Source organism: Aphelocoma coerulescens, chromosome 1A, assembly GCF_041296385.1.
Source record: "Aphelocoma coerulescens isolate FSJ_1873_10779 chromosome 1A, UR_Acoe_1.0, whole genome shotgun sequence".
In the NCBI taxonomy this organism is placed as follows: Eukaryota; Metazoa; Chordata; class Aves; order Passeriformes; family Corvidae; genus Aphelocoma; species Aphelocoma coerulescens.
Genome location: NC_091014.1, coordinates 49,438,332 through 49,461,208, shown reverse-complemented (window position 1 = coordinate 49,461,208; position 22,877 = coordinate 49,438,332). Strand labels below are relative to the sequence as shown.

General features: G+C 39.8%; 1 protein-coding gene across 11 annotated transcripts; it reads right to left on the bottom strand.

The window, feature by feature from the left end:
• TMPO (thymopoietin) lies at nt 1-21,739 on the bottom strand. 11 transcript variants are annotated; one of them, XM_069000531.1, is made up of 12 exons: nt 21,504-21,739; nt 21,333-21,410; nt 13,485-13,611; nt 11,662-11,817; nt 10,046-10,146; nt 5,333-5,452; nt 5,129-5,224; nt 4,480-4,590; nt 3,597-3,686; nt 3,450-3,515; nt 3,200-3,291; nt 1-1,889 (listed from the first exon to the last, which is right to left on the bottom strand). In XM_069000531.1, the coding sequence occupies exons 1-12, from the start codon at nt 21,573-21,575 to the stop codon at nt 1,598-1,600; spliced, it is 1,401 nt and encodes a 466-aa protein (XP_068856632.1). In that variant the 5' UTR covers nt 21,576-21,739; the 3' UTR covers nt 1-1,597. The 11 variants fall into 11 exon arrangements, with proteins under 11 accessions (XP_068856632.1, XP_068856625.1, XP_068856659.1 ...); XM_069000524.1 differs by having other exon boundaries at nt 21,333-21,739; XM_069000558.1 differs by lacking the exon at nt 21,333-21,410.
• Between the last annotated feature and the right edge of the window lie 1,138 nt (nt 21,740-22,877).

Genomic DNA, 22,877 nt, shown 5'->3' with positions numbered 1-22,877 from the left:
TTGTCTTGCTTTTGCTGCCTTTCAGCAACTCATTTATTTTGATAAGGAAAATCCACACACATTAAAATCATTTTTATTTTTCTCCATTTTTGACACCAAAAGTGAATGTCTTATGTTACAATTCTCTATAGGATGGACACAAGTTTAGCTATTTGGATTACTCAAAAAAGCAGTTTAGAAGGAAAAAAAAACATTAAACAGGAAAAAAACCCCAAAACTATTGCTTTGCTACAAATTACCATGTTTGTCCCAAAGTTCACAGAAAGTAAAGCTTCCCCATAGCTATAGTCTACACAATAATTGTACCTAGAGTAAAAAGATATTGACTATTAACTAATGTTCTCAGCTTTTTATAAGTAGCACTTAAAGAATAAGTAGTATGATTTATTGCAATTTTGTACCAAGCAATAAGACTGAACATCTGTATGCTGCAGATTTAAGCACACCAAAAATGTATACATTCACTTTAAAAAAATTGTTGCTTATCACTCTTCATTGGTAGTAGTGAAGTCAGCTGCCTGCTCAACCAAGTTACACAATAGAGAGTGTTTCAGCATGCTTCCACTGAGAAGAATAGTCAATGGCATGAAAGTAGTAAATCTCACCTTAAAAGATGAAACTGTAGCAGAATATGCAGCAATGCCCTCTTCATACAAGAATAAAACTTCATATGGAATTTTCACACTTTGAGAATACTTCTCTACATGACTATTTAAAGATAATCACATAAAGCTGTGTTGGAAAGACCTCGCTTTTTTAGAAAAGAAAAAAGACCACTGCTAAGGTTGGAATTTAGACTGCTTCAGATAACAATCTTGACCCAAAAAAGTATTTTAGTAGCAAATTATTATGATGTAGTTTTTATTTCCCACACATATTACTAATAAATAAAGTTCCTCTAAGACATCTCTTGCCAATTAGATTTGTATTCAGCTCCTACAACACTGTAAGCACTAAAATGAAGGGATACATTTAAATGAAGTTACATTTAAACAGTTACTAATATGATACTAAGACTTTTACAGAAATGCAAACAGGTTTACAGTTACATTTACTAAAAAGTTACAGTAATCTACAGAAAAGGTTGCTGTTGTACTCTATCTACATCCTAAGAGATCAAATTCAGTTATATCATTACCAAAAAATGCATACAGAAATGCATTTCCCTTTATCCCGTGTTAAAACCCTTCTCCACTATAATCTAGAGACAGAAGTACAACTTCTTTTCTGTACAAAGGAAAAGCTTTAAAAACACAGCTTCACATTTTACTACATTTTTGCCCTTCTCAGCTTCCAAGTTCTTGCAAAAACAAATATACATTTTCTCAAAAGTGAATTTAAAGGATGTCCACATTAAAAAAATAAAGCCTACAAAAAGTTCAAAGATTTAAAAAAATGTTACTCCTATGGCAGTGATCTCCTACTAGTCCAAAGTCCAGAAAGTTACCGATGTCCATTTAATATTTCTTCATTTATCCAATTTATCAGGTTCCAATCACATTATTTGTAAGAAGTCCTTGAGCCGATGAGAGGGCAGAAGAGTTCTCTACAATTAAAAAACAGGAGATCAAATTGGGTGTGCCTTTCAGAAAGATATTCACTTGGCACCGCTCTGAGTGACAATATTCATGTATTTAGAGAAGGGATTTCCTTGATTAGTTTCCATTGACTGATAAACCAAAAACATGAAGACTGAAACAACAACAAAGAGAAGAACTTTTATCCACAGGGGAACAGAGCGTTCTTTTTTTATTGGTGGTTTCTCCGACTTGATGTCAGCCGAAGTTCCGTATTTTTGCGCATACTTAGAGTAACTTTCCTCCATTATGAAGTCACTGTGCTCTAGAGGCCGGCTTGCAGCTCCTTTGATTGGTCTACGGCAGCTAGCACTGTTAATTAAAAAAAGAAAATTGAAATACTGCATATTTAAAAGAGCAATCTAAAGTACATAGGGAAGTTTTGGTATAATTAAAGAACTAAGAATTATTTCTGGTGAATACAGTACCTGAAATACTATTTTATCATTATCTGTCAAGCTTCAAGACACATTAAAGTTAGTAATTCAGTGTTCAAGCAAACTATCTTTAAAAAAAAAATCTCAAATGCTACTTCACCTTATCCACATAAAAAGGATCATAACTGGCAGTCAAACTGTAGAAAGCATCTCCCTCTATTTGCTTTTTTAATGATCACTTAAGCAGCCCCTTAAGCGGCCCTGGGATTTCTAAACATAAGATTATCTCTGGCCAATAAAATAGCTACTGATGGCCAAGGCAATACACAGAGCCAGAAGACAAAGCAGTAAGGATTAAAAAACCCCATGTACTCTGCCAAGTTCTTATATACAAGGAGTACACATATATGATTTTTATTTAAAAGAAAAAAAAAAGTGGTATGGATTTAACTAGACTTCAAAACAAGAGAGCAAACTTGAGTGGTTAGCAGGTACACTACAGTAGTACTAACTGGTACTATATATTCACCTTACAAGTAAGACTTTATGCAACTGCAGTTTAAATTGAAGCTATAATTAACACGTTGGAAACACAGGAGATGATTTCACATCTTAACATGGGGAAACTTTTTCTCATATCCTCTAAACAGAGCAGTTTTTAAAATTGCCTAATTAACTAGAAGGTTGTTTCAATTTTTAAATATAAAGATGCAAAAAAAAAACCCAAAAAAAAACCCAAACAAAAAAAACCCCAAGTAATAGCCTTTCCTAGATGCCATCCTTATTCATGCTAAGCATAATCAACATGACTGCCACGTAAATGAAGAAGTAGGGTATATGAAAGTTCCTTCTGGCTTTGCAAAAGAAAACTCAAATATATGCTGCAAGATATTTCCTTAATTTAAAAGCAGGTCTAAGCAGCTGCATCTAGCTAAAAACTTAAATACTGCAAATTATTACTACAGAAAAGCCCTTTCCATTTAAATTCCACATCCAGAAATTCCAGTAATAATTCCTACTACAGTACTACCTTGTTCTCCCTCCTCCAATTTAAATAAAGAGGTGGCTGCTTTGCTAACAAAACTATGTACACAGAATGGAAGAACTGGTGGCTGTCACAAATGTCATTGAGCCAGAGTGCAAAAACTGTTCCTCAGAAATCTATCAATATAATCAAAAAGTATTTCGCAGCTTAAGTAGGTTTACAAGAACTGAGAAAAAAACCCCCATAAACCTTAGAAATACCTAATTCCTGTAGGTGTTGATACTTCATAAGGGAACATTTCTTTAAGAATATCCCTTTCTACTCTTCTTTCTTCTGTAGTTCTCTCCAACACCTAGGAAACAAAAAAGTTAGAGGCCAAACAGACAGCAAAACAAAAAGCTTCTGCATAGCTATCTCAGAGACCACAACCACGTGCAATTTGTAAGAATGAATGAGTCACCCAGTGACATTCAAGAAGTCTGCTTCTTGAGTTTTAGAAGTTTGTTTAACCTTAATTATTGGCATCCAGCCAGTCACTTTTAGTGTCTCAAAGCATCCAGCGATCTCCTCAGTTTCCTTTAAGATAAAGAATACATTGTATAAATCCTATAGCCTGCCAGCCGATGATGTAGATGATCAAAAAAACTTAACCATCACCTCTATCATGGCTGTGTTGAGCAGATCACAGGAGTGGTTGTGGCCAGCATAATTTAAAAAGCAGTGATGTGGGTAATCTGTCTCTTCTTGCTGTAATAAACAATGCCACAGTACAGTAAAATACTGACTGAAAAAAACCATCAGCAGTTTGGAATTAATCATAAGTTTACCCACAACCTTCTACTTGACAACTAAGTCTACACTGCAGTCATATTGTAAATGAAGTGTTAATAGCAGCTTTATCTACAGCTACACGAACAGACAAACGGTATCTTGCAATGTAAAATTCCACATTACAGTATTACATTAATACAATTACATATACTTGCAGGTGCTTTAGACAGTTCTCCAAGAGACATAACTTTTGACAGCTTGAACAGGTTAACAGTAAAAGAATTATTTACTTTCTTGATAACTGACAGGAATCTACAGATGCTTTTTAAATTCAGGCATTTGGTCTATAGTAATCCTACTCCTTAATTTCCTAAATTAAAGTACATTATGTTTTTTCAGAATTGGCTGTTTCACAAGCTCAAAGGGAGACAACCCAAGTCTACTCTATTTTGAGCTATTCAAAGAATTTAAAAGAAAAAAATCTATACTCTGTTCAGAAAAATAGCAGCACAAGGAGAAATAACATATCAAAACATATTTGTCTTAGGAAAAAAGAAAAAAGCAGATTTTCACACACACACAAATCTGAAAGGGGAAGATAAAAATAAGTTTAAATTCTCATGTCATGTGACAACACTAGTTTATTTTGACTGGTGTCACCTGGGCAATGACATCCTCCACCCCCTCTGTACTAAGAAATAAGCACATGCACACGAGAATTTTGTTCACAGAGAGTAAGCAAGAGCAATCTAAGTTTTAATTTATTTACTTCAGCTGCCATCAGTGGTTTCTTTGGTGTTCTTCTGGGCATGTCTGAGAGTTCACTGACTGACAGTGTAGGAGCTGCATGCTTGAAATTTCCAGGCACCCTATTGCCAACCTGCCGAGATTCAAAATTGTTCAAACTCAGAAACAGCCAAAATACAAAATGCAAAGGGGCAAGGTGGCAGAACCAAACAACAAAACCTTTATGTGCATTGAATATATGCGTGTTAGAAGTTAACTCAAGAAGGTTATGTGACACATACTCCAAGGTCAGCACAGGAAACACACTGGTTATCATTCCAAGTAGTTTCCTTTAAGCCATTTAGAAACAAAAGTTATTTAGTTCACTAGAAAAGCCAAACTTAAAAGCAAATACTCTGCATGTACTTAAATTAAGAAAGTAACTAAGCTTTTAAAGTGATTCTTTTCAGCCCTCCCCCCCCAAAAGACACCTAGGTGTCAACCTAGTCCCATCTCAAAGTGAGCATTACATATTAAAACAGATACTGAGTATGTGGTTTCAAAGACTACTGAATAGTCTTACTTTCTTTAAAATAGTCTTCTATTTGTCCAAAACAGAATGATTCTGTCAGTGAAGATATGTTACAGAAGAATACCACAATTGATTAAACATATTTACTAAGAATATTTACTAGGGTCTTGTTGCTTGCAGCCAATATAGTTTCATTTATGGAAGTATTTTCTGATATTACAGCATCATCTATAGGCAACTGTGCTGTAGCTTCCACCTGTTTGTTTAAAACAAACAAAAGACAACAATTGAATAGAAGAGCCACTGGGACCCTAAGAGTGAGAGAAAAAAAAAAAGCTTGTCTATTATAAAAGCCTCTCATCACCCTTTTTCTTGGTGTTCTTCTTGACACTCTTGTAGTCTCCCTAGAAAATGCCTGCAGAGGTCCACTTTTTGAAGATCCACTTGTCCAGACAGTCTCAGTAACTTCATCTTGAGAATAGGTCTATTCAAGCATCAAACACATGATCATATACATGAAAACCAGCTCCAAACATCAGATACTCACAACCAAAGGCCAAAATAGCATGCATACTCTAAAAGCAACATGTCTACAATCAAAAAAAAGTGGATCCTAATACATTCATTAATGAATAGCTAGCTAGATTAGTAGTGTTGACCATAATACTTACATTTGAGCACACTGTTGTTCAAATACACAACTGAATAGATAATACCCAACAGTAAAAACTGCTAATTTGCTCACTGCCCTTGAATGAGCTAACACTAGGAGAAGTTACATCGAGTCATGGACAGCAGACATGAAGCTTTCAGGACCATTATATTTCCTGCCTACACACACGCACGCACAAAAATAAATCTATGAGCATAAGCAGAAAGCATCACCTTCTCTACACAGATGGGGTTCTATTCTCTCAAGCAGAGTTGGGAACTGTTTATGCACAGCCTACATTTCAACAGGAACTAATCTTCAGCCACAGGGTCAGGGGGAGACACTTCATGATCTTAAAAGGTTCCACATACAGGGATGAAATTAACAATTTTCATGTAACAGAAGGTTTAAACAATCAAGCCTGACACAGATCTCTCACAATCTAACAGCATGAAGCACCAAACTTTTATAGGCATTAAACACAGATCATTCCCTATGCTTTACTGCACATTTCACGCTCAAAGCAAATATCCCCCTCAAAGCTAACTCCAGGATGGGAGATGCGGATCTGCTTCTTCTAGATGACACAATATTTTCTTTTTTATTAGGCTATGTTTAAAAATAAGTATTATTACTTTGTTAATACTTTTAACTTTGCATTAACACCTCATACACCTTGCATTACCAAGTTTTTTGAAGTTACACACATTGCTGGATAAAGTTATACACTGCAACTGTCAGTTACAGGTTCAATAGTGGAAATTACTTCACTAGAACAGTATTAGCCCCAAAACAATGTGTTAAGAGAAAAGGCTGAAATGTATTTATTAATTGAGAGGGTACAGTGGAACTAGAAGCTGAGCAGCTTTATGGTTCTATGATAAATTCTCTATTACAGCTACTACATACCCAGCAGAGGGAGCACAAGTGCTTCACTTCATTCCAAAGTCACTGAAGTACTTTATAAAACAAATGCACAGACCTCAGGTCCAAACAGATACAGATTTTTTTGTTTAGAATTGTAGATCTCAGCCTAATTCTCCAAAATTCTTTACAATTTAAACAGACTTCTGATGAAACATCTTCTAACCCCTCCCTAAATATTTACCAGACACTGCATTCTCTTTTCTTCCTGCAACCTACAATCACAGCTCCCCGCCTCAACCCCATATACTTTTTATTTGAGAGGTGTTCTTTAGAAGCTTAGAGAAAAAATACTAATTTCAGAGTGTTTTCTACTCAAACACAGTCCACTCAGGAAAGCAGGAAGGCACTCATACTAGCAATGACGAACTCCCCATCCCAGACTACTTGACTAGGAATTACTTATCTTCTAATGGAAAGTTAGAAGTACTTCGCTTATAACTGCCCCTCTTCTTCAGACACTTCAATCATATGTTTTAAGTACCAAGTTTCAATTTTTTTCTTGCATGTAAAGTCTAAGAAAAACCAGAATCTACTGCATAAAACCAATCCAGACTTCAGCAGAACACAGTCAATGGACAAAATAAAAAAGAAATAAAAATTGTTGTCTATAGTTATAGTTATTCTCACTGTCAACAGAGCAGGCTTCTAACCCTACCAAAACGTAACACTCGTGTTAGGTACACCAACACCCTGTACCTACCCAGAGAAACAACAACACTGTGGTACACAAGCAGTCTTCTGCATGTGCTTTTAACTGTCAAATAACTCATGAGGAGTGGAGCTATAGATTATGACTTTACCTCACCTATCACCTACCAAGTTACTATACAGGTAGTCAAAAAAAAAAATACAGGGAGGAGTAGGGGAACACAGCATATGCAGAAGATCACTGTACAAAGTCTCAGGAGAGAGAGTAGTTCTACATTGCTCCTTAACATTTACATTGTTTAGCCTGCCTCTTTTTGTCCAGTGCCACTTACTATGAAGTATCAGGCTCAGTTTTGAACTCCAACTCTAGATTCACCTACTGGATCAGAAGGGGGTATTTAAATTAGGGTTTTCTGCCAACTTTTCACTATGAAGAGGTAATTAAACACAAACAGCTGAGCTCAAGTTCATCCAGCCCTCCACTGCTAACTGACTGGTAAGACCCATACACCTGCTCAACCTCCTCACCCAATTTCTTTTGCAGCAGTCTACTTTAATAAATATCTATTTGCACTCTCAAGAGAACAGCTACACCCAGCCATGCCAAATGACAGACAATCTTGTCAGCTGTGTATGTCTGGTCTAAAGGGCTGCACAGGACCTAGAAGCAATTAGCAAGTCTGCTCATACCACACTGCCCATCAGCTCAGCCTCACCATTCTCATAATCCTTGAGCCAATGCCACACAGTGCACAACAGTTGAAATAGTTCTGCAGAATAAGCATAGATCCTTGACACATTAGCTGAAAACCTACACTCCGATTCCAAAGGAAGAAAGGGAGGAAAGAAAAAAAAAAAATCTTCTCTGCCTTCTGGTTTTGTTCTCAGCAAAATACATGACTACACACACTTTCTAGCCAAAAGCACAAAGTTGTTCTTGGCTTCAAGCAGCTGCAAAATTTTACTGGGGGGTGGGGCTGTTTGTTGCAGGTTTTTTAGATAGTTTTGTCTGTTTGCTGTATTAAAAAAAAATAAAAAAACAACAAAACAAAAACCAAACAGAAGTCCAAAGGTTAAAGGTTTAACAAACTAAGGGGAATTTCTGAAGAATTTGGCAATTTTGAAATTAGGTAATTCTTTTGATATTCCTGTGATTAACTCCTGGTAATTAAAATATGCAAGTTGCAAAATATTGCATCTATACCGCACATGCAAGATTGCAAGATAAAACAGTAATGACCTGATACTAATATAGCAAAACTGGATGACAAAAATATTGAGTGAACAAACATCACTTAAAATGCCACAAAAATACCTCACTAAATCTCTTCTTTTATTCTGTAAGTGGGCTCCTGAAGACTATAAATGTTGTTTGCTGACAGCAGAATGAAATATCTCTATTGCACTGAAGCTGTCAGGGATTTCTGGCAGAATAACAATCTTGAAAAAAGTAATTCTTAAAATACAAGAACATAAAAGAGTCAGATGCTCATTATAAAGCCCATCACAAGCAGAAGCTGTCTGAACAAATTAAAGAATATTTGGTGTATTGAACTGTGTGTGTGTTTCAATTTTTTGAAGTAAAATCTGTTCAGCTCATACCCTAAAACTCCAACTTAAAATAAGCAGAATTAGTTATGGATCTTCATAACTGTGTTGTATTACTCCAGGCCATATAGCAGCAATTTACCTGCTTTAAGAGACATCCATAGCTAAAGCATGTTTATACATAAACACACTCACTAAATAGCAGCATCAGGCATTTAACAAAGTGTTGAGAAAAGTCACTGCCATCTGCTAAAATACACCAAGCGATTAACAAGTCAGATTCTGAGTCACTGAATGCTTCTATACAAGTCCTCTACTGTAGCATAACTCCACTTCTTACTGGTCAGATGAACACTGTAAAGACTCTAAGTGTCCTAAGCTGGAGAACAGACTATTTAGTGACACTTTCACATCACAAGGACAGATCAGCCATCAACTACCAAACCCTGTATTCAGCAGTTTGAAAAACAGAGGTGCTTCTGTAAAATCCCTCCTGCATCAAGACAGCAGAGCTAGTATTTTTAAGTAAGGGCAGGTAGTACATACAGGAAGATCTAAATTTGTTATTCTTTTTCTTCATAGGAGAAGCTTTTCAACAAATTCATGTCTACTCTAGTAGTGCTGCTACAAACATAGCTGAAGAAAAAAATATTATATAGATAGTGTATGTGTGTACATATACACACACCTATATATGGGCATATATCCAAAAACATTACTGCACATATTTCATGAAAATAAGTCATTAAACAGACATATTTAAAATGCAGATAGAATATAGACAGATATAGATAGAATATAGAATATAGATGCATACCTGTATCTATAGATACCAAACCTGATATATACATGTATTTAAAAACACTCCTTAAAAAAAAACCAAAAAAACTCACACACCCCTTTTTCCATTTTTTTTTAAGAAGCCACTGCTTTTATTAAATCAAGTTGATTACAAACATCCAACAGAAAGCCATCAGCCCATGTGACTTAATCTGTCAGGTTTCCTAAACTAAACATGTTAAGATTGCCTACTATTCTTCTCTAGGAGGTGCTACAGCAGCTGGCAAGTCAGACAAAAGATTTTAGCAGACCATAACTTTGAAAATTATCAGACAGGCTAAAAACAGCCACTATAGTTAATTCACAAGGTTTTCATGCTGTAATAGAACAGGCTTTCTAAAAAAACTTTTAAAAAACAGCATAGCTCACTTAGTCAAATGTGATGTTAAAAGTAGTGAGGCGTTTAGTGAGCACATCACCTGCAGTTAGTAGCTGTTCCACATGCCACTACAATAAACATACCTGGTTGTGTTCAACGACTCTTTTTTGTTTGAGTGCTACTGGTGTCTTCGTCCTGGCTTTCAGAGGTTCTCTCTTCTCAAGCCTCAGCTCAGTCTTCGGATCTGCAACCAGTTTTAATATAATTAGTTTCTATAATACTACTGGTTGTTGTACCAATTGAAACCAAATGTATTTCAATAAAAATTCATTTTAAGAGGCGACAAAACTCATAAGAGTTACCATTTCCTTAAAAAGCTGTGAAACAGTTATTTCTCTATTGAATGTACAAGAACAAAGACTTTTGAAGAATAACCTTAAAATTATTTTAAAACACTGACCCATGTATTTATATTTTGTGCTAAAAATCCTACATTTCAGATAAGCCTTGACCAATTCAGCAGTTCCATTTAGAAACTGGTATCAAATTGCAATTCCTTTAACTGAAGTACTATTCTACTGTTGATTGTAGTAAAGGTATTGAAGCTTGTCAATGTTGTTTGAAGTTGTTAGTTTAGTTTCCTTTAAAATATGTCCTTTTACATAAAAACCCATTTTTGATGCAGTAGAAAGTGGTTAGCAGTCATCTCATCAATAAGAGGATGTATTATTTCCACTGCTTTTCTAAAACTCTAATAGCATTACACCAACATATTTAAGATTTATTTATAAAAAACTTTTTTTGGCAGGGGAGAAGGGAAATTTTGGGTTTGAGTTTTTTCCCCAGTGCGTGAACAGTTCACTAATTATATGAAGCATATGTAATTTTAAGATGTTAGCTGTCAGTTGTGACTGGGCTCTTGGCTGTCCCAAAAACTAATAAATCAATCTCTAACATCCTTTCCCTCTCAAAAGTGCAAGAGAAAAACTGAAAAACAAGCCCAAATATGCAAGGGACATCAATCCAACTACTAGCTGTATTTCAACCCTGTCTGCCCTATGCCCATGGAAATTCATGTAAAAACAATAAAAAAAAAGCCACTACCAAAACCAAACCACACTAAATAAGCATCTTCTAACATTCCATTCAAGTAATTCTTTAAAACCTGTGCTGTTTTTATTTTTTGTAAACTGCACAATGGTGTGTTTTAGGTTCCGCTTCCCCCACCACTACACTTCCTTGATACTCACCTGGTATTAAAACCACAAAAAACACACCCAGGACCAACCAATCAAGCCACCCCCAACTACGTCCATAAGGAACACATTAAGGGGTTGAATCATAAGTCCTAGACATTAAACAAGAAAGTACAAAAGTTTAATAAGCAAACATTCATTCACTATCCAATAGTAAGTAACTACTGTGAGCACCATAAGACAAATTGGACTGGTAGTTAAGTATGAAGTGAGAAGAACATTGAAACACCCAATATGCAGTTCTCCTGCCTATTGGATTTATAGGCTCCTGTCTGGGGAGAATGGATGAAAGGGACCAGTTCAGCAGCAAAAGGTTTCCTTTCCCAGAACAGGCACCTGGATCACTGTGCTAGTATGCATGATCAAGTACATGACTCACACGGCCCCACAGCAGTATCTTACAGCCTCACCCAACAGCAAGACCATACTCTCTAAGTTTTGACTGCAAGTAATATTGATGTATAATTTGCATGGTTCCCATGCAAGTTCCACTCAAGTCTTACCTTCTTCATTATCACTGTACTGGTCGGAATCATTGTTCCCATTCTGTCTGGTGTTCTCAGTAGTTGAAATCGCTGGGAGAGGCACAGGTGCCTTCAGCTCAGGACCTTGTTCCATCAGTTTCAAAAGCTTTTTCTCATAAAGTTTCCTAGTAGTAGCTATAACAAGGAAGGATACATGCTAAAGATACAGTTTTAATATTTCCTGACTTGACTGATAGAACTTGGCTGTTCCATATTCTTTGGGAATTTCTGAACATAATGTTTTATTTTTAATCAGTTTGTAAGGCCCACAGTGTCTATACATATATACACACATGCACACACCTCCCCCCCCGCTACACAACTCTGCCTCTAAGGCTTCTAACTTTTCAGTTCAAGAGAACTCTTAGATAAATTTAGACCTCTTCCTATGCTGAAAGTTACAAAAAGGAAATCTAGCAAAAGGGAATTTACCTGCTTCTTAGATGTTTTGTTTCATATGTTGCAATGTACAAGTTGTTATGCCCTCACAAAAAATTTAGTGAGTTTGATATTGCAACAGTTTCCATGCAGATTGCACTATTATTCTAATTCCCCTACACTGGAATTAATGCCCCTGCCTTTGCCTTGTTGGCAAATTCAGTCCAATGAGCATCAGAGGTGGTGCAAGCAAGCAGCAATAACAGAACTTTCTGCTTGCTGCCATCTAGCCATGGGGTTGGCTTGCTTGATCTAAGAGGATCTAAGAGTTGTTTAAAAGGTATCAAGTCTAGCACATACTTCCATATCTGGACTTTGCTGGCAAAAAGTTCTGTAGAGGTGACTAGTGCCTGACCTGTTAGCTGCAGAAAGAAAATTCTAACCTTTGAAGTTTTCTGATAAGAGGAAACCACCATTAAAAAGAAATGGCAGCCTCTCAAGAAACAGTTCATACCCTTTAAGAATTAATGGCTTTAAATTAGACCAAATCTGAATGTCTTTCCAGTGGACTACATAGGTTCTTGAGTTTTTCATATTTGAGTACTATCCAAAAGGTACAGGATGAATAGCAAGGCATGCAGAATCAGCTAACTGAAAATATTACAGATAAGACTTTGAATACACACAGGACTGCAGGCTCAGTCCCTGACATTTCCATCCATCTAGAATTTCAAGAACATTCCACAGAAGGCTCTGCACACTAACAGTCAACATCTTTTTCGGAAGAGTTGTGAAATCAAATTCCCTTGCCATTAGGCTACTGCACAATCTGAAAGGAGAGGCACTTTGATCCCACATCACAGATGAGTGCCCAAGGCAGATTAGGCTGGGGTCAGGACTACTCCTGCCATAGGCCAGCATACAGGACAGAATGCTAGGCTAGAAAAAAAAACATTAGCAAAGGAAAACATTACTGCACAATGCAGTGCATAGGAAATGCTCTAGGGAAAGGGAAGTTCCCTGTTCTCATTCTGCTCTCAATACTATTAGGTTATTATGTAAGATGTATTTCCTATTTAAGTGGGCCCAAGTCTAAGCCTCTGTATCAGAAGACCTAATTATCCCACCACTGAACTTTAACTAATAGTTACACAGCTCAGAACAGAAGTTGGAACATCTCCAGCTGGCCTAGAACACAAGAAGCAAGCTGCAGACTTGCCCACCTGCAATGCTTCAAGTCTTCTCAATGTAAACATTTCAAATAAAATATCCTATGTGGGAAGTAGGATTGCAACAGTACTGGTATTAAAAATTAATATTAAAAATTAATATTAAAAATACCTGTATCAGGGGAACTTAGAGAACTCACAAGTGAGGTTTAGTGAGAAAAAATAGATTAATATCTGCTAGTTCAGTTGACCTACCTACAATTGGGCCAGGATTTACTCCATACTTCATAAGTTGCTCTTGAAGGTCTTCATTACTCATCTCTGTTATATCTAGGTCATCCTTCTCCTCTGGTCTGGGTTTGTCAGTTTTCTTTGTAGCTTTCTGAGAGCAGGAGGGAGAAATGAGAGACAGGGTGTTTCCAGTTAATACTGAACACATCTTTTTCTTCTAAGGGAATAGGAAGACATAAGAGTACTAAACATATAAACCCAGAAAAAATTAATTCTATTCTCTCCCATGATCACTACTAAAGCTTATGTGAAACAGTACAAACATTTACACCTACTAAGCAAATACACACAGGTTTTCTACTTAGAAAAGAAATACCCATTACAAGCCTCCTCCAGAGTTAAATAAAAAAATCACTCATTATTCTGGTCTTGTGTTTTAATTTGAAATTCAAGTATACAGTGGGAGGGGATTGCTTTCCTGTGACCGGAGAAGTAAGCTTCTAGCTGTTTCACCATCACTACACAAAACTACAAATATTTATGTTACATTGGCATTTCTTTGCATTATTTTTTCTACCTGGTAGGTCAACATTTCTTCCTCTAATGATAAGGAAGAAGTTCTTTAGTATCTACATACTTTCAACCAAGTTTGCAAAATCCCTATTCCTACTTGTCCTGGCATTCTCTGGCATGAGATTACATGATGTTACAAAGTGAGTGCAAGAAAGGCAAAAATCAGAAAACTCTGAAGTTTTCAAAATCCTGCTTGTTTGCTTAGGCCTCTGCTACTTGTAGCTCTAATAAATTCTACACCCAACTCTGGCAACACTACTTGAACAGTTTGCAGTGTATCATCACCACATACAGATGGCTATCAAAATAATCTGCTGAGATGCTAGTCCTAAATTAGCAGTTTCTGCTTGATCCAAACAGAGCGATCATAACATTTCTCCAACTTGGGAAGCCTCTGTTACTGTAATAGGCATTGTGAAAGGGAAGAGGTAAAACAGAAAAAAAGCATGCTTAGGATTTGCACGCTCTTTACTAAGAAAGACCTTGATATTGCTCTGAAATAAGTCATATTTGTATCTCAAAGTTGTATGATATAAACAGAAACTATTTATACACTTAACGTTTTTCTCAACTCAGTTGTCCAGAGGGCCTATCTGGTTTGTTTGGTACTAACAAAAGACTAAAATTCCAAATACAAATATGCTATAAACACTCAGTAATAATTAACAGGTCTTTTTCCTTGTTGCATTTTATAAGATAGCAACAAAACACTTTAAGATGATTAACATGAGTCAACAGTATCTATCTAGCTATTAATGCCAGTTCAATATTTGTTTGCATGCAAGCTTGGTCTTGCCTCAAACATCTTGGTATTTTAAAGGTAAGCAGGGACTGTATGAGGATTTCTCAAATATATCTGACTCCAGATTTTCCTCTAACTTCTGGATTGCAAATATTTTCCAGCATAATGAACTTAAAATCAGCTGCTGAAAAGCAACAATCTCCAAGAGATCATGGTATTTCTTAATTTAAGAAATAGACTCCAAATAATCTGAAGAAAGTATAGGATCATTAAAGTGGCAGATTTGACCAAAGACAGATTTACAACTCACTTTATCAGTCATTCAATTCCTAATTAGTTTTTGAAGCACTTGAGCCTACTTACGAGTACAAGAAATAATCAACCTGCAGATGCACAAGACTTTTATCCACTTTTGAACACGTTGGTCATAACATTATGTCAAGGTAAATATCGCATTAACTTCAATTTCATGTTAAAAGCATTTTTTCTGGACTACTGAACCGTGCAAACAGAAAAAACGCTGGGTTTTCTTGTTGAGATCTATTTAGACTAATGACAGCTTTGGTGCTCGCTCACATCACCAAGCAGATTAACCAAGATGGTATTCTATATTTCAGAAGAAAACGACCATGGTGCAGGAAGTTGACATTCCAATGACACTTCAGAAAAACTGGAAACCTAATTTAATGTACCTCTACCTTTGTTCACTTAGAGACTACAGAAGATACTATAACAATATACACCAGAAGAACTACTCAGCATTCTACTGGATGCTTTACAGAAATCTTAGCCATCAGAAATCTAATTGCAACTAATGAGTACTAGGGTACTCTAACACAAACTCACATACCTCATGGTTTCTTTGTAGTTTTTTTCCTTCAAAATACCATTTCACTTTTCCCTGCACTACTGTCACACACAGAGATCATCAGAATAGTCAGTTTCAGCAAAGAAAAAGGGTAGGGAGGCGATGAAAAAAGTTGTAAGTAATCTGTGTTCTTCAACAATTGGGTCAGATGTGTTGATTTTGTGTTCTGCAAGGTCATAACTTTTACTTTTGAACACCTATTCTCCTTAGAGCAGGAGCACATTACCTCCCTTGTACAAGCAGAAAGCTGCCATTTAACCATTCACTGGACCCCAAGATGAGTCCCTAGAAGCAAAAGGCAGGATAGAAGAATTTCTCATACCTTGGCTGTGGTGTGACAGCATTAACTTCAGCAACAGCGCTAGCTCTAATCACCACTACTATTATAGTATAATGCACTACTACACTTCCTGTGCATCATGACAACTTATCCACTGGACTACACCATGAGACAGATCAAAAAGCTAGCTTAAAAGTTTATCACTGTGAATTAAAAATAAACACAAAAAAAACCATACCTGCATTTTCCTGGTCTATGACCACTAGCAAAATTTGTCTTACTGTGGAGCAGAGATGAAGTGCCTAAAATGAAATTGTGGCAATATCCAGGATTTGCCAAAGTAAGGTGGTGCAGCTGACCACTTTGCCCATAATGTAAATATTTTGCAATAATACACCCAAATCTATGTAAATATTTTTGCATATATACCCAAACCAATAAATCCTTATCTGAAGATCTTCTAATCCCATCCAGAGCTAGCATCATTAAAAAAATATTTCTAGTCATTTCTATTTTCTAGAAAACAAAAGATGGAAGAGTATCCGCACATTTCACTTGAGAGAGATTTGTTCACATCAGAGACAGCAATTTGGTAGTGGTATCTGTCAGTCTCAGTTTCCTATTACCTAGGAACTAACTCTTCAAACAACTACTGTGAATTATAAGCATGAGGCTGCCACACAGCATTCTCAGTGCTAGGGCCACAGAAAAACAAGAGCATAAGAGAAGTTCATCTTCTCCAAGTATCATCTCTTGACTGCACAAAGCTTTCATGGTCTTTTGCTAGCAAGAAGAGCAGAAAATGCAAGCAACTAGGATTCAAACTTGGAAGATACCTATCCCTTACCTCACCTTTGGCATTCCTGCTGAATAGAAATGAACAGCCAGAGATCAGCTTAATCAGGCAAACTTCATGAGCATCTGTACTAGTCCTAGCACTGTTCCAAAGATGAGCATAAGAGACATGTTAAGAGCCAGTAAATAATAAAAACAACTATGGGACATCAGCAGAAAACTATTTTCAAATCCCAAATTAAATAGCATCTAGATCAAGATACACAATGATTTTAATCCCCAACAGGCACAGCTTCATCACTAGAAGTAGTGAGGGTAGGGGCTCATTTATTATTTCTCTGAATGCGGTTAAGATAGGCTAAAGAAAGCCCAAAACATACCAATAGAATGCTGTTTAATTCTCCAGTTTGCAGAGCTCCCTCTAGTAACAACTATTTCTCTTAGGAGAGATGAAGATAAGGAACTGGATATAGAAAGTGTTAATAATAGATTTATACAATGAAATAGATAGGTCTTTATTCCACTTGTACTTTTTATTCTACCATACACAAACATTTCCTGCAGTAGAATTTCCTTTTTTAAAAATCAAGTCCTACTGAACTTTTTAACCTCAAAAGCCTGGAAACAATATTTACCAAAAGCTACAGGACAGATAAAATAAACAATGGAAAGGAAATTATGCAGCAGCAACTCAAAGATACTGATACACATAACTTAAAGAATTCACTACCTTCTAACCAGTTAGTAAGTGCCAGACTTAGAATTTCCAAGCCTATGTACAGTAACAGTCGTAAATTATACTATTATGGACTATTCAACCCTTCCACCCCCTTCTCCTCCCAGACGCAAATTTCCATGTTACTTGGTGAAGGAAATGTACCCACTCAAAGTCTGAAGGTGCCGAACAGCATGGCAGGACTTCTCACTGTAGTGGGAACTATCTTGGTCATCTCATCCCTACTGCCCACAGCTTTCTCTCAGCCAGCAGATGAGCACCTTTTAGAAGGCCACTGAGGTTTTGAACTGTATTCTGGGTCACATTTGCGCAGCACATCATAATTAAGACATACAGCCACATAGGAAACACCAAATAGATTCTCTTCCTTCACTGTCTTTACAGTGTCTCACCTTTCCAAGCATGCAGTTTCACTTTCCACACACTTAAACTTCATAAACTACCAGTTTTACTATTACCTTCTCTTTTCCAATAGGGAAGGGGTTGAAGCTGTTGTTACCTCAGCTACAGATATCACAACCACATCATTCTGACCATGAAGAGCTGAAGCTGGCTCTTTATTTACTTGGCTACTTGATTAGAACAAAAAACCCCAACAAACCAAACAAACACATCCCCCCCCGCCATCAAACGAAACATCTTTACCTGATAGGTCTCTTCTATGACCTTTCAAACAGGCCCTTCAGGTCCAGATGTTCTCATCATACCTTCATTAACAGGAGGAGACATTTGACTGATCTTTTTAAAATTGCCACTTTAAAGGTCAAAAATATCACTCAATATGTGTTCTAGAAGTGATCCTTCCAGGACATGTAATACACCAATAAGCTCAGTCATAGTAATCTACACATTCTAAGTTCTGAACAGTTCCCATTTGACAACAGCATCAAGACAATATTTTCGGTATGTGCTTTAAAATAATGGTCCTAAAGAGGCAAAAGTGTCATTTCATAGTTACTTTTCCTGTGAGCTCTCTATCCTGATATTCAGTCCATAACTAACCAGGACGAGGGACATTCAGATGCAGATGGCTCCCCCTGCAGCAAAACGGTGTCTTGCATACCCAGTCACAAGTCCTCTCATACCACTACCCTAAACAGGCTCAGGGGGGAAAAAAAAGTTGCTCAAAAACATTAGTAGAGCTGGAAAAGCTGGCTCCTCCAGACAATATTATCAGATTGAGGCACAAACAGGCACGATTTTAAAAGCTTTTCCTCTCCCGATAGGAATATATAGCCAAAGTCAGCTGTATACTCTTGGGCTGGATAGAGCTAAACCAGAAGAGTGATGAATTCCAAACACATCATTTGCAACAGAATTCAAACTACGGGACTTTGTCTCCACACAGCTTTTATCAATATTAACTTCTAAGTGCATTATCAAATGCCCAGAACTTAGAAAAAAGAACACTAAAATGACAGTGTAGACAGTTCAAATTACTAATGACTGCAGCCATGCCAAAACACTAACGCCAGTATTAAGAGACCTGGTCTAGCTTTCAGTGACTGCAGCATGGATATTCAGATCATTCCTCTGCACTTGTTGCTCAGCGCCATTCTAAGACACGCGATGGCTGCCGCCCTTCAGGGCCCATAAGCCAGCCGAGCGAGCCCGCGGCGGCCGCCGCTCGGACCGACGCCGCCGGCGGTGCCCAGGGCCCCGGCGCGCCCCCTGGCGCCCGGCCCCGCCCAGCGGCCCTGCCCGCACCGCCGCACCCTCGCCCGCGCTGCTCCGCCCTCGGACTCCTCTACACACGAGGGCTGCAACCCAGCCTGGCGGCAGGCTCAGAGAGGCTTATAACTATTTGCTCTTAATAAAGGGAAGGGTGAGCGGGCCCAGAGAGGGACGGGGGGAGGCCCGTTCCTTTATTTTATTCCTCCTTTCCATAAAGCCTGGCAGTTCCAGCTTCCCCCTTGGCCCCTTATTTCTAATTTCTTTCAGACATTTGAGTGCTTTCCCTCCTGTTCTTTCTTAATGTTATCAAAATGTTTTGCTTTGTTTTTTCACCAGAATCCCAGTCCTCTGAGATGTCAGACTTTCCTCACTCTTCCTCTTCCTTCTAATCGTTCTTGGGGCAAATCACTCTGGAGACACGTGTGCTATGCTTTTTAAAGGAGAGCCGATCAGAGAAACATTATGCCAAAAGACACGAACAGGGATAACAGTTACTCAAGCTACAAGCAGTTTCCGTACTCAAGTGGCACAAAGGAGGAACAAGCACACATCATCAAAGTTTGTTTTGCTTGGCAGGTATTGTTTGTGATTTTTCTGAGTGTTTTGGTTTGGGGTTGGGTTGGCTGTTTGAGGGGGGAAGATGACACAACACAGGGCACAACGGACCCAAATCTGGGCAACTCTCACTAGAATATTTGCTGAAGTTCTGATGATACAGTGCTCTGATACTGACATACAAGATAAGCATAAATAGCACAGAGCCTTCCAGACATTGTTAATGAAAGTGTAGGAGTACCACCCATTCTGTAAACATCAAAAAAGTCACTCATAGTTGTTTAAGCTTAAGCACTGTGGAAAGGAAAAATCAGATCTAGGATAGTAAACTAGCACTTCTGAGACGCTTCTCCGACAAGCATGAAACAAGTCAGATTAAAGCTGATCCTGTTTTACTCAAAAGCACATTATGAATGCTATCAGCAGACCACTCTAAGTCAGAGAAATGTCTGTTTCACTGTAAGGTTACTTCAGCAAATGCCAGTTAAGTGTCTGAAATAGAGAGATGTCAAAAAGGCATAAATAACTTGGTTTTAGAGATCTCTTCCTCTTGAAGTTGCAGTTTTTAATTTCTTAATTCAGGAAGTGTTCTTTTGGGCTTTTGAAGGTTAAAGCGTGAAAGACCTTCAAAGAACTCCGTTCCACGGCACTCTTTTTACTAATGACCTTTGAAACATAGTATCTAAGATACAATTAAAAAGTTGTACTATTACACACATTACAACTCCGGAAGCTGACAATCATAATCCAAGTCTTTTCTTGAGACCAGACATCTTCGAATTATCAATTACAAGATTACTTTCTCAATATATGCAAATATATGGTCCATTTATGAAAATTAAGAAGGAAATCACATATTCCCAAAGAGAAGAATTCCAAATGGCATCAGCTCCCCCTCTTTCCTTACATGTGATAAAGTCTAAGAAAACAAGCACAGTGGACTAACTGAACAGGCACCAGAGGCACTTTGCTATACAACACATGTTAGATACCTACATTACGAAGACCCTCTACACTAAATAACCGACTTCATTATGCGAAACAAACCAGCTGTTCCCTTCACAGCTTCATCCTTTCATCTAGAGGTATTTACACCGAGCAGCGTTGCTGCTGTACAACCGAGACAGTGGACGGGATTCCTTTATTGAGCAAGTTGCAACCGCGGGCAGTTCTCTTGTTTCGTTCCTCCAACACCCAAATAGTCTACTTAGGAGACCGCCCACCAAGACACCATAAAGGTTTCCCAATTTACAGTCGGGGGCCGTCGCACTCTCCACGCGCGGTCGCACTGCCCCTGCCCACCCGAGCCAGTCCCTCCAGGAGGCGCACAAGGCGGGACACATCCCAGAGGCGCAGCCGGCGGCCCCTGGGCACCGACCCGCTGTCCCAGCTCGTGCCCCGGCGCGGGGCGGCCGCCCGGCAGAGGCACTGCCCCTCTGCCCGAGGCGGTGGCACCGTCCTGGCCGGGCACGGTGCCGCCCTCAGCCGAGCCGGAGATTCTCCCGACCCCGCGCGGGGGCCCCGGCGCGTCGTGCCGCTCCCCGAGCCGCGGCCGGCGGGCGGACGCGGCCAGCCCCGTTCGGGCGGGAAAGCGGGCCCGAGGCTGCCGGGAAGCCGAGGCGGCGCGGGCGGGAGGCAGCGGTACTCACCCGCCCGGCGGTGGCAGCGCCGCGGCTCCGGGCGCCGAGAGGTGTGGGCTCCCGCTCCTCGTCGCTGGAAAAGTCGGGCTGCGCAAGGGCGGGCGGGTTGCGGGCGGTGAGGTGCTGCAGGTAGAGCTGCACGTACACGTCCTTGCGCTGCTCGCCGCCCGGGAGGCTTACATTGTTAGCGATCAGCTCGCTCTTCAGCTTCTCCTTAGTCAGCACCGACGGATCCGCCAGGAACTCGGGCATCGCCGCCGGCCGCAGCCGCCGCCGCTCTCCCGGGAGAGGCACCAACAAAGCGCGGGGCGAAGGGGCGGGGGAGCGGGAGGAGGTGGAGGACTCGCCTGCTCCGCGCCAGGGACCAGCTCCACAGCGGGCGGGCGCGCGCACCGAGCGCTTCTTCCCAGCCGGCAATAAACCGCGCCCTGATTGGCGGGAAGGGCAACGAAGCGGCCTCGCTATTGGCTGCCGGGCGGAAAAGGGGCGGGGCGCGCGGGCGCAGCGGCGTTGGTGCTTTGCGCGAGGGACAGTAACGCAGTTTAAATTCGGCTCGGGCGGGAGAGGCGCGCGGGGCGGTGCTCGCGCGCGCAGGGGAGGGCGGGGGTGCCGCCCGCGCCCCGCGGGTGCCGGGGCCTTCTCGGGCCACGGGTACGTCCCCGCCACCGCGAGCGCCCCTCCCTCCCTGCCGCCAGCAGCGGGGAGGCGGTTAATGAGATCCCGGTTACCTGCTGTGATCCCGGTGTCCTGCCGCGACACCTGCCGCCGCCTCTGCCCGCGCCCTCGGCCCCGCAGGCACCTGCGGCCCCGGCGGAGCGCGCCGCGGGCGTCCCTCCTTCCCTCCCGCGCTCAGCACCGCGGGCCGGGCGGGCACGGGAGTTCTCTCTGCCCCAGGATAAGCGCCTTCGCCCAACACGTTAGCTGTCGGGCTCCAGAAGAAATCCAGCCGGGAAATAAGTAGCTAACATGTTAGTGTGACTACCGCCGGTGTGCTGACTTAAACGTAAAAAAACCCCAAACTCGCATCTATAGTTCTGCGGAGGTTGAAAGGCGTATAGTTGTTTTATTTATTTATTTGTAAAGCCGACTTCCAGAATGTCACACGTGTGTCCCTGCTGGGAAAGTTCGACTGGGTTCAAGACCGCAGTCCTACAGTCTTTAAACAAGCGGGTTAAATCTTTCTGTGTTTACACGCTGCTTTCTGGAACACGCACTGCTTCTATTTTATGATGGGAAGGGTTTAGTGTTTAGATTTGACTCTAAATCCTATGCTTTTGAGAACTGCTTTGCAGTACCAGAGATAAGACTTTAAATGTGGATATTTTAATTTTCCCGTCAGTCATGGATCTGAATCAGGATTATTAGTGTTTGCACCTAGTACTCTTTGCGTTCCAGAAAGAGTTCTAAATTGATGTTGGGGAAAGGGATTTCCACTACTGTTGTGTGCTCCATCATGGAGCTGTCCTGGTGGCTGTTGTTCCTGTTTATCTTGCCATAGCCTGAGTATCAGCTAGATGAAGGCGATGAAGATTATTTTTTGTAGAAGGTAATTTC